This window comes from Tachyglossus aculeatus, chromosome 3 (assembly GCF_015852505.1).
Source record: "Tachyglossus aculeatus isolate mTacAcu1 chromosome 3, mTacAcu1.pri, whole genome shotgun sequence".
In the NCBI taxonomy this organism is placed as follows: domain Eukaryota; kingdom Metazoa; phylum Chordata; class Mammalia; order Monotremata; family Tachyglossidae; genus Tachyglossus; species Tachyglossus aculeatus.
In genome coordinates this window covers 26,150,023-26,162,269 of record NC_052068.1, presented here as the reverse complement: position 1 = coordinate 26,162,269, position 12,247 = coordinate 26,150,023, and the positions used below count along the sequence as shown (strand labels likewise).

Below are 12,247 nucleotides of genomic sequence, written 5' to 3'. Positions count from 1 at the left end.
ATAAATAGAATAGATATGTACAAGTAAAATAAATAAATAAATAAATAAATAGAGTAATAAATTTGTACAAACATATATACATATATACAGGTGCTGTGGGGAAGGGAAGGAGGTAAGATGGGGGGGATGGAGAGGGGGGATAATAATTGCGATATTTAAGGCACATAGTAAACACTGGGATAGATACAAGATCATCATCATCATCATCATCAATCGTATTTATTGAGCGCTTACTATGTGCAGAGCACTGTACTAAGCGCTTGGGAAGTACAAATTGGCAACACATAGAGACAGTCCCTACCCAACAGTGGGCTCAGGTCCCACGCGGGGCTCCCAGTTTAATTAGGAGGGAGAACAGGTTTTGAATTTCCATTTTGCAGATGAGGGAACGGATGCACAGAGAAATTAAGTGACCTACCCAAGGTCTCCTAGTAAGTAAGTGATGGAGCTAGGATTGGAACTCAGGTCCTCTGATTCCCAGGCTCATGCTGTTTCTACTAGGCCATGCTGCTTCCCCTATGAGGGTCTCTTCTCCTCCAGACCCTGAAGCCTGCCTTGGGAATGAGGGCATGCTCTCCATCCCCTCGCCCCCTCCTACCTCCCCTCCCTTCTGTCCTTCTCCAGCCCAGCCCGCACCCTCCGCTCCTCCGCCGCTAATCTCCTCCCTGTTAGGCCTCGCTCTCGCCTGTCCCGCCATCGACCCCCGGCCCACGTCCTCCCCCGGGCCTGGAATGCCCTCCCTCTGCCCATCCGCCAAGCTCGCTCTCTTCCTCCCTTCAAGGCCCTACTGAGAGCTCACCTCCTCCAGGAGGCCTTCCCACACTCAGCCCCTTCCTTCCTCCCCCCCTCAATCCCCTCTCCATCCCCCCATCTTACCTCCTTCCCTTCCCCACAGCACCTGTATATATGTATATATGTTTGTACATATTTATTACTCTATTTATTTATTTATTTATTTATTTTACTTGTACATATCTATTCTATTTATTTTATTTTGTTAGTATGTTTGGTTTCATCTCCCCCTTTTAGACTGTGAGCCCACTGTTGGGTAGGGACTATCTCTATATGTTGCCAATTTGTACTTCCCAAGTGCTTAGTACAGTGCTCTGCACACAGTAAGCGCTCAATAAATACGATTGATTGATTGATTGATTGATTGGGCCGTCTGTGCCCCCTGAAGACATTCCTGTTCCCTGAGGACCTGGACCTCTTTTCAGGAGGCATTGCAGAAGAAACCTGCTGGTGGGGCAGCTCTTCATACATGGTGCACCTGAGAAGCAGCAAGGCTCAGTGGAAAGAGCCCGGGCTTGGAAGTCTGAGGTCGTGGATTCAAATCCCAGCTCTGCCAATTGTCAGCTGTGGGACTTTGGGCTAGTCACTTAAATTATCTGTGCCTCAGTTACCTCATCTGTAAAATGGGGATTAAGACTGTGAGCCCCACGTGGGACAACCTGATCACCTTGTATCCCCCCCAGCGCTTAGAACAGTGCTTTGCACATAGTAAGCGCTTAATAAATGCCAAGCAGCGTGGCTCAGGGGAAAGAGGCCGGGCTTGGGAGTCAGAGGTCGTGGGTTCAAATCCCAGCTCTGCCTATTGTCAGCTGTGGGACTTTGGGCTAGTCACTTAAATTATCTGTGCCTCAGTTACCTCATCTGTAAAATGGGGATTAAGATTGTGAGCCCCACGTGGGACAACCTGATCACCTTGTACCCCTCCAGCGCTTAGAACAGTGCTATGCACATAGTAAGCGCTTAATAAATGCCATCATTATTATTATTATTATTATTATTATTGTTAATGAAACTGACCGGCCCCCACTCAGCTGCTATCTCCACCATCTTGTTAGCCACCCCATCTGTCAGTTTACATTTTCTACTTCAGTTTCCTTTCTAAATGAATTTTGCTAGGTGACCGGACCTCCCACAGCCAAGCACTGCCAAAACTGCCCCATTCCCACCCAAGTCCCTCATATCTGCCCCTGCCTAGGACATTTCTACTTCCGAGTTGTTGGCTGCTCATCTTAAGGAACAGGTAGGATGATGAACTTCTTGAGTTCACAACTCTGGGTAGGATGGAGAGCCCTGCACCTAAGGTGGTGAAAATTGGCTGGTCTTGAGATGAGACCCAGCTAGATACTCAGTAATTCCATATTCTAATTCTATAAAATATTTATTTTATTTTGTTAGTATGTTTGGTTTTGTTCTCTGTCTCCCTCTTTTAGACTGTGAGCCCACTGTTGGGCAGGGACTGTCTCTATATGTTGCCAATTTGTACTTCCCAAGCGCTTAGTACAGTGCTCTGCACACAGTAAGTGCTCAATAAATACGATTGATGATGATTCTCCTTCCCTTTCCAGGGAAAAGAGAGCAGCAAAGAGAAGGTAAGAAGGAGGGAGAAGGAAAGGCCTTCTTGCCTCCTCATCCTGTTCTTTGCTGCCCTGTTCCCCTGTTCCTTCTCTCATCTTGTTGGGATCACCGTCCTGTTAGCAATTGGCGGTTCTCTCCTTTAGGGAAAGATAAAATAAACCTGGATTTTCTTTTTATGCCTTATCTTTTTCCTCCCCTGTCAAACGGCTTTCCAGACAAGATGGATCTCTTGCCCGTTTTGACTCTCAAGTTGGAAAAAAAACCCCTCACATCAACTCTGTAGGGTTGAGTAGGTCAACACTATTCATTTTGGGTATTTTCTACTGAAAAGAGCATCTTCTACTCCATTTTCTGAAGCGAGTTGATAGAAATGTGTGAATTTGTTTCTGTGCAGGCTGACAATTGTTTCCTGTTGGATTTTTAGGTTTTGTGGCACTTGGATATTTTTCGACGCAGTTTTAGGCAACTCACAACCCACAAGTGTATGGGAGATTCCTGCATCTTCTGTGCTCTCAAGGTGAGTGCTTTGAATTCTCCCTCCATCTTCTGATTCCCTAAGAAAACTTACCAAATGACAGATATCAGAATGGTGTGGTGACTTGTTTTGGTTAATCTGCATTTTGTTAGAGAATCTAATCAATCATACTGAATAGATTAGCATGCAAATTAGTAAAAGAACAATAAAATTGCTTAGTCTTTAACTCATCTAGAAAGCGTTTCTTGTTCCAGGCTGGTTGTTAGAGCTTTTCAAACTTCATTTGTATGCCTTTTTTGCCTAGAATCTTTCAAACAAAATTTAACTGCTGTTTATTTTTTTGTCGATGTTGCTGTTCATTCAGCCATATTTATTGAGTGTTTATTGTGTGTAAAGCTGTGTACCAAATGCTTGGGAGAGTACGATATAACAATATATAGACACAGTCCCTACCCAGAATGAGCTCACAGTCTGGGAGGGAGACAGACATTAACACACACACATAAATAATAAATAAATTACAGATACATATATTAAGTGCTGAGGGATTGGGAGTGGGGAATTAATGAAGGGAGTAAGTCAGGGCGAGGCAGAATATAATGGGAGAAGAGAGGAGGGCTTAGGGAAGGCTTCTTGGCGGAGGTGTGCCTTCGATAAAGTTTTGAAGGGAGGAGAGCAGTTGTCTGCTGTAAATGGTGATTTCAGTCAACTGTTAACTGTTCAGATCCTGAGGTATAGATAGTTCATTCATTCAGTAGTATTTATTGAGCGCTTACTGTACTAAGCACTTGGAAAGTACAATTCGGCAACAGAGACAATCCCTACCCATCACTGGGCTCACAGTCTAGAAGGGGGAGACAGACAACAAAAGAAGTAGATAATCAATCAGTCAATCAATCAATCAATCAATCGTATTTATTGAGCGCTTACTTTGTGCAGAGCACTGAACTAAGCGCTTGGGAAGTACAAGTTGGCAACATATAGAGACAGTCCCCACCCAACAGTGGGCTCACAGTCTAAAAGGGGGAGACAGAGAACAAAACCAAACATACTAACAAAATAAAATAAATAGATATGTACAAGTAAAATAAATAAATAAATAAATAGAGTAATAAATATGTACAAACATATATACATATATACAGGTGCTGTGGGGAAGGGAAGGAGGTAAGATGGGGAGATGGAGAGGGGGACGAGGGGGAGAGGAAGGAAGGGGCTCAGTCTGGGAAGGCCTCCTGGAGGAGGTGAGCTCTCAGTAGGGCCTTGAAGGGAGGAAGAGAGCTAGCTACAGATAGCATACAGATAGTATGCTGTATTCCGTAAAACCACCAAGACAGTACATCTCTTGTCCGAGCCAACGTTTCAGAATAAAGTGAAAGCTTATTTAATGACTGAAAGAAAACTGATTTTGTAGGGCTGCCTTAGATTTTCCAAAGTGTTTCTAGAGGCAGACATTTTGAGTAACTGGAAAAGTCAGCGGGAGACAAGATGATGAAACATTCAGCTTGGGTTTGCTCTTATTCAGCTGCTAAAAATTTCTGGGAAATTATAAAATTTAAGGGACGGTTTGGGACCTTCTCAGAGCCTCTGGGGCTTAGGGCCCACTGGAGCACCTGCCCCACTTGCCCTAGCGAGTGGGTCTCTGAATACTAGTCAGAGAGCAGTGATCGCATACGCTGCCCTGAGTCACCCCTGCTTCCTAGGTGGGGCTTCCCCACGCTGGCTGGCTCCCTGCCTCCTGTCTCTCCCCACTCCAGTCCATTATGTTGCCAATTTGTACTTCCTAAGCGCTTAGTACAGGGCTCTGCACACAGTAAGCGCTCAATAAATACGATTGATGATGATACATTACTCCGCTGCCCGGATCATTTTTCTCCCCAAGACATTCAGGACACGTTTTCCCCTCCCATTCTCATTCACCTCCGCGCGAAACGTTAAATCCATCGTTCTGCCTCTGGCCTGGAATGCCCTCCCACTTCATATAACAATAATAGTAATAATGATGGCGTTTGTTAAGCGCTTACTATGTGGAAAGTACTGTTCTAAGCGCCAGGGAGGATACAAGGTGATCAGGTTGTCCCCCGGGGGGCTCACAGTCTTCACCCACATTTTACAGATGAGGGAACTGAGGCAAAGAGGAGTTAGGTGACTTGCCCAAGGTCACACAGCTGACAATTGGTGTAGCCGGGATCTGAACCCATGACCTCTGACTCCCAAGCCCGGGCTCTTTCCATTGAGCCATGGTTACCTCCCCAATTGTCTGACAGACAATGACTCTCCCCACCTTCAAAGCCTTACTGAAGGCACATCTCCTAGAGGCCTTCCCTGGCTAAGCCCTCATTTCATTTTCTCCCACTCCCTTCTACTTGCCACCTTTATTCTCCACCCCGGCTCAGTCCGTAATTTATTTATATATATATATGTCTAAATATAAATATATTTATATTATATTATATACTATAATATATATTTATATTAATGTCTGTCACCTCCCTGTCGACTTTAAGCTCACTGTGGGCAGGGAACATAATAATGATAATGATGGCATTTATTAAGCGCTTACTATGTGCAAAGCACTGTTCTAAGCGCCAGGGAGGATACAAGGTGATCAGGTTGCCCCACATGGGGCTCACAGTCTTCAGCCACATTTTACAGATGAGGGAACTGAGGCAAAGAGGAGTTAAGTGACTTGCCCAAGGTCACACAGCTGACAATTGGCAGAGCCGGGATTTGAACCCATGACCTCTGACTCCCAAGCCCGGGCTCTTTCCATTGAGCCACGGTTACCTCCCAATTGTCTGACAAACAATTGTCTAACAGACAGTGACTCTTCCCACCTTCAAAGCCTTACTGAAGGCACATCTCCTAGAGGCCTTCCCTGGCTAAGCCCTCATTTCATTTTCTCCCACTCCCTTCTACGTCTCCCTGATTTGCCACCTTTATTCTCCACCCCGGCTCAGTCCGTAATTTATATATATATAAATATAAGTATATTTATATTATATACTGTAATATATATTTATATTAATGTCTGTCTCCTCCCTCTCGACTTTAAGCTCGCTGTGGGCAGGGAACATAATAATGATAATGATGGCATTTATGAAGTGCTTACTATGTGCAAAGCACTGTTCTAATAATAATAATAATGTTGGCATTTGTTAAGCGCTTGCTGTGTGCAGAGCACTGTTCTAAGCGCTGGGGAGGATGCAAAGTGATCAGGTTGTCCCATGTGGAGCTCCCAGTCTTAATCCCCATTTTACAGATGAGGTAACTGAGGCTCAGAGAAGTGAAGTGACTTGCCCAAGGTCACACAGCAGATAGGTGGCAGAGCGGGAATTCGAACCCACGACCTCTGACTCCAAAGCCCGTGCTCTTTCCACTGAGCCACGCTGCTTCTCTAAACACTGCTTCTGTAAGCGCTGGGGAGGTTACAAGGTGATCAGGTTGTCCCACCGGGGGCTCACAGTCTTAATCCCCATTTTACAGATGAGGTAACTGAGACCCAGAGAAGTGAAGTTACGTGCCCAAAGTCACCCAGCTGACAATTAGCGGAGCTGGGATTTGAACCCATGACCTCTGACTCCAAAGCCCGGGCTCTTTCCACTGAGCCATGCTGCTTCTCAGTGTGTTCTATTATTATATTGTACTCTACCAAGCACTTAGTACAGTGCTCTGCACACAGTAATCGCTCAATAAATATGATTGATTGGTTGATTGATTGGGGTTTGGGGCTGTTGGGAAGGATCGGGACTGGGTGGCCTAAACTGAAACTCAACTTAAACTCTGAAGAGATGCCTCCATGCAGGATGGTGGGGGGAAAGAAATAGCAAGGGGGCTTGAATTAGGATATATGATTGCTTCCACAATTCTCCTACTTTATCCTGGGAATGTGTCTGTTAATATTGTACTCTCCCAAGTGCTTACTACAGTGCTCTGCACACAGTAAGTGCTCAATAAATACGATTGACTAACAGACTGGTGACCGGGTAAGTGTCACCCTAAGGAAGAATACCTCTTGCTGCAAGGTACAGGAAGGCAAAGTCAAAGCAGCGTAGCTTGTACTTCCCAAGCGTTTAGTACAGTGCTCTGCACACAGTAAGCGCTCAATAAATACGATTGATTGATTGATTGATTGAGAGCCAGGTGCTGGGAGTCAGGTGACGTGGGTTCTAATCCCGGATCCACCACTTGTCTCCTGTGTTACCTTGGGCAATCCACGGAGCCTCAGCCTCTGTGCCTCAGTTACCTCATCTGGAAAATGGGGATTAAGATTGTGAGCCCCACGTGGGACAACCTGATTACCTTGTATCTAACCCAGCGCTTAGAACAGTGCTTGGCAAATAGGAGGTGCTTAACAAATACAATTATTCTTATTAGTAGTAGTATTAGTAGTATATTATTAGTAGTTTAATGTTAGTTAGAAGATGGTAGCGGAATTGTAAGAGATTTAAGTGTGGCACATCTACTTATTAAGCCAGTTCCCTAGTTTGAAAAGCCCCACACCAGACTAATTGCCCTGGGCCCCTTAATCCCTTACTGATCACTCTACATTTTGGCAGTTGACACAACAAAGTTTCTTCCTCACCTGAATAGAATATCTTGAGAAGCAGCATAGCTCAGAGGTCATGGGTTCTAATCCTGGCTCCCCCACATGTCCGCTGTGTGACCTTGGACAAGTCACTTAACTTCTCTGAGCCTCAGTTACCTCATCTGTAAAATGGGGATTAAGACTGTGAGCCCCACGGGGGACAACCTGATCACCTTGTATCCCCTCCGTGCTTAGAACAGTGTTTTGCACTTAGTAGGTACTTAACAAATGCCATCATTATTGTTATTATTATTGAAATATAAGGATTGAGCTAATGAAAGCGAGTCTTTTTTTTTTTCCAGGAGTCAGATTGGCTTTCTTGGGTTTTTTTTGCTGCACTGACAAGGAGCACTCTTTGTCCCTAACTTGTGTATTTATAGCTCCTTGCCAATTTTAATAAATGATTAATTTTGGCGAAGTTGGAATCAAGATGATGAACTGCATCATTAAATTCTGTCAAGAGCAATTTGTTATTAAGGCCCTGTATAATTAAGTCACGCTCGTTTTGGGGATGACTTCCTAACATCTCCCGTGACCCTCCTCCTCTGAAAGTCAGCAAAATCAGCAAGCGAGCAGTGCCCTGAAAATCAAGTAATAGCTCATCATTATCCTGGAGAGCAGATGCCCTAGGATGGATCTAACAAGAGTGACCCTGAAATCAAGTGGCAAATTGCAGCACAATAAGATGCCCGCTGGAATATTGTAGTCTTTTACTCAGTTGCAAGTAAAGGAGCAGCATGGCCTAGTGGATAGAGCAGCCTGGATCCCGGGCTCCATCACTTGGGCAAGTCACTTCATTTTCTGTGCCTCAGTTACCGCTATGTCAAACGGGGATTGATTGTGAGCCCCACGTGTGACATGGACTGTGTCCAACCTGATTTGCTTATATCTCCCCCGGCACCGAGTACAGTACCTGACACATAGCGAGCGCTTAACAAATGCCATAAAAAAAATGAATATGTTAGTATTATCTGTGTATTTTTCAAGTATTCTGAACACACATTTTGAAGCAGTGAAATGCTCACGCAGCAGCTCAAGCTTACTTGGTTTACGAAAACAATGTGCAAATTGGATCGGCTCACTCTTTCTGGACTTCAAACTGTTTCTCTAAGAGTAAGAGAACAAAGAAAACTTGAACCCGAGATGTTGGTGATGGCTTGTGCTTAAAGCCCACACTTTTATTTTCATTTGTTTTAGCCTGTGAGCCCACTGTTGGGTAGGGACTGTCTCTATATGTTGCCAATTTGTACTTCCCAAGCGCTTAGTACAGTGCTCTGCACATAGTAAGCGCTCAATAAATATGATTGATGATGATGATATTTGTAGGCTACAAAGTCTGGAAGTCCAAGTGGACTGTATTCAGATCATAGATCCTCTGCTGGGAAGAATTGATAAACCATCCCATTTTATCAGTATTTATTGAGCACCTCATGGGAAAGCACAGAAGTGGTGAAAGTTCTCTAGAGTCATACGTTGTAATGGGGGAGGCATACAAAATTAGTTCCAGCTATGAATACCGAAGAACTAGAGAAGATCGTATAATTTGGGCTGCTGAAATAGGAAGGCCTGTTATTGGAGGATATGGGATTCTTGGAGGGTTTTGAATCTAGGCCAGAGAAAATCAATCAATCAATCATATTTATTGAGGCTTACTGTGTGCAGAGCACTGTACTAAGCACTTGGGAAGTACAAGTTGGCAACACATAGAGACAGTCCCTACCCAACAGCGGGCTCACAGTCTAAAAGGGGGAGACAGAGAACAAAACCAAACATACTAACAAAATAAAATAAATAGAATAGATATGTACAAGTAAAATAAATAAATAGAGTAATAAATATGTACAAACATATATACATATATACAGGTATGAGCAATGGAATGGAGGCGGGAAAGTCAAGAGAAAGATACAGGTAGGTTTACTAGGAAGGAACAAAGGGAGGAAGTTGGGGAGTAGTGAAAGGGAGAAGTATATAGGGTGGGGAAATTGGTGGAGAGCCCTGAAGCTGATTGTGAGGAGTTTTTGCTTGATATGGAAGGAAATATGTTGCCAACTTGTACTTCCCAAGCGCTTAGTACAGTGCTCTGCACACAGTAAGCGCTCAGTAAATACGATTGATGATGATGAAATGGGAAGCTCAAAGGCATTTTTGATGAACAAAGAGATGTGCGCTATATGATGTTTCTAGAAGATGGTGACCCCTCTAGATGAGAGGCTCCTTACGGGCAACGAACGTGTCTACCAATTCTTTCAATCGGTCAGTGGTATTTATTGAGCCCTACTATGTGCTGAGCACTGTACTGAACGCTTGGGAAAGTACAATACAACAGAATTAGCAGACATGTTCCCTGCCTACGGTGAGCATATAGTCTAGAAGGACTTTGTATTGTACACTCTCCCAAGTGCTCAGCTCAGTAGTCTGCACACAGTAAGTGCTTGATAAATACACTCGATTGTAGGAGCAGGTTGTATAGATTGGATGGGGGAGAGGCACAGGCAGGAAGACCAGTAAAAGGAGGCCGACTGAACAATCTAGCTGCAAAACTAGAAGCCAAAACTTGAAGCCGGATGGAAGCTGTTTAGGTTGCCATTAGAGGTTTTTGAGGGACGAAGATATGAACAGAACAACGTATTAGTGAGATGGTACAGGCTGGAGAGTAGAGTATAAACTGAAGAAGGGAGAGGGTGGAGAGAGGGAGACCAGTGAGTAGGCTGGCACATTCCTATCATGCTTCTTCCAAGCCAATGCTACTCCGGTCATTTCCTTTCCACTTCATTCTGAAAAGATTGTTGTCCACACACTTTGACATACTTTCACGTTGGAAAACGATCTGCTAGGAGGTGACCCTAGGTTCATTGACGCAACTCTTATAGCTGCTATCTAATCAGTTAATCATTCGGCCAGATTTACTGAGTGCTTACTGTGTGTAGAGCACTGTACTAAGCACTTGGGAGATACGTTAGTAGGCACATCCCTTATAAAAACTCTCACCCCTTCCCTTCTCCCCTCCTTAACTTCCGTCTTCAACTGCTCGCTCTCCAACGGCTTCTTTCCCTCTGGCTTCAAACATGCCCATATCTCCCCCATCCTTAAAAAAAAAAACCCTCCCTTGACCCCACTGCCCCTCCAGCTATCAGCCTATCTCCCTCCTATCCTTCCTTTCCAAATTCGTAGAGCGAGTCGTCTACACTCGCTGCCTCGAATTCCTCAACTTCCGTCCCCTCCACTCCACCGAAACTGACCTCTCAATGACCTCCTTCTTGCCAAATCCAGTGTTTCCGACTCTATCCTAATCTTCCTCGACCTCTCAGCTGCCTTTAACACTTTCGACCATCCCCTTCTCCTAAACCCTTTATCCAACCTTGCCTTCACGGCTCCGTCCTCTCCTGGTTCTCCTCTTATCTCTCTGGCTGTTCATTCTCAATCTCCTTCGTGGGCTCCTCCTCCCCGTCCCATCCCCTAACTGTAGCGGTTCCTCAAGGATCAGTTCTTGGTCTCCGTCTGTTCTCCAGCTACACGCACTCCCTTGGTGAATTCATTTGCTCCCACAGCTTCAACTATCGTCTCTACTCAGATGATACCAAAATCTCCATCTCTGCCCCTGCTCTCTCCCCCTCCCTCCAGGCTCGCATCTCCTCCTGCCTTCAGGACATCTCCATCTGGATGTCTGCCCGCCTCCTAAAACTCAACATGTCCAAGACTGAACTCCTTGTCTTCCCTCCCAAACGTCTGTTGACGGCACTACCATCCTTCCCGTCTCACAAACCCGCAACCTTGGTGTCATCCTTTGACTCCGCTCTCTCATTCACCCCACACACCCGATCTGTCACCAAAACTTGCCGATCTCACCTTCATAACATCGCTAAGATCCGCCCTTTCCTCTCCATCAAACCGCTACCTCGTTCATACAATCACTCATCCTATTCAGACTGAATTACTGAATTAGAGAAGCAGCGGGGCTCAATGGAAAGAGCCCAGGCTTTGGAGTCAGAGGTCATGGGTTCAAATCCCGGCTCCACCAACTGTCAGCTGTGTAACTTTGGGCAAGTCACTTCACTTCTCTGTGCCTCAGTTACCTTATCTGGAAAATGGGGATTAAGACTGTGAGCCCCCCCGTGGGACAACCTGATCGCCTTGTAACCTCCCCAGTGCTTAGAACAGTGTTTTGCACATAGTAAGCGTTTAATAAATGCCATTATTATTATTATTACTGCATCAGCCTCCTTTCTGGTCTCCCAACCTTCTGTCTCTCCCCACTTTAGTCTATACTTCACTCTGCTGCCCGGATTATCTTTCTACAGGAACGCTCTGGGCATGTCACCCCCCTTAAAAATCTCCAGTGGTTGCCTATCAAGCTTTGAATCAAGCAAAAACTCCTCATTATTGGCTTCAAAGCTCGGTGCAGGATGGAGGACTGAGCCCCCCTTTTCCTCTGCTCCTCCTTCCCTCCCCATCGCCCCTACTCCCTCCCTCTCCTCTACCCCCCTCCCCACCCCACAGCACTTATCTATATATATATATATATATACATATTTATTATTCTATTTATTTTATTAATGATGTGTGTGTATCTATAATTCTGTTTATTTTCATTGATGCTGTTGATGCCCGTTACCCTTGCTTTGTTTTGTTGTCTGTCTCCCCCCTTCTAGACTGTGAGTCCGTTGGGAAGGGATTGTCCCTATTTGTTCATTCATTCAATCGTATTTATTGAGCACTTACTGTGTGCAGAGCACTGTACTAAGCAGTTGGGAAGTACAAGTTGGCAAGAGAAGCAGCGTGGCTCAGTGGAAGGAGCACGGGCTTTGGAGCCAGAG

The 12,247-nt window shown here is 45.0% G+C and overlaps 1 protein-coding gene across 2 annotated transcripts in view; it reads left to right on the top strand.

The window, feature by feature from the left end:
- The window catches only part of USP54 (ubiquitin specific peptidase 54), a 143,414-nt gene that overhangs the window by 40,690 nt on the left and 90,477 nt on the right, over window positions 1-12,247 (top strand). The window contains exon 3 of one of the 2 annotated variants that reach the window (XM_038743597.1): window positions 2,792-2,884. In XM_038743597.1, coding sequence (XP_038599525.1) covers window positions 2,792-2,884 — 93 coding nt within the window. Of the gene's footprint in view, window positions 1-2,791; window positions 2,885-12,247 lie in introns of those variants that run through there. The other variant, XM_038743596.1, reaches the window with a different exon arrangement.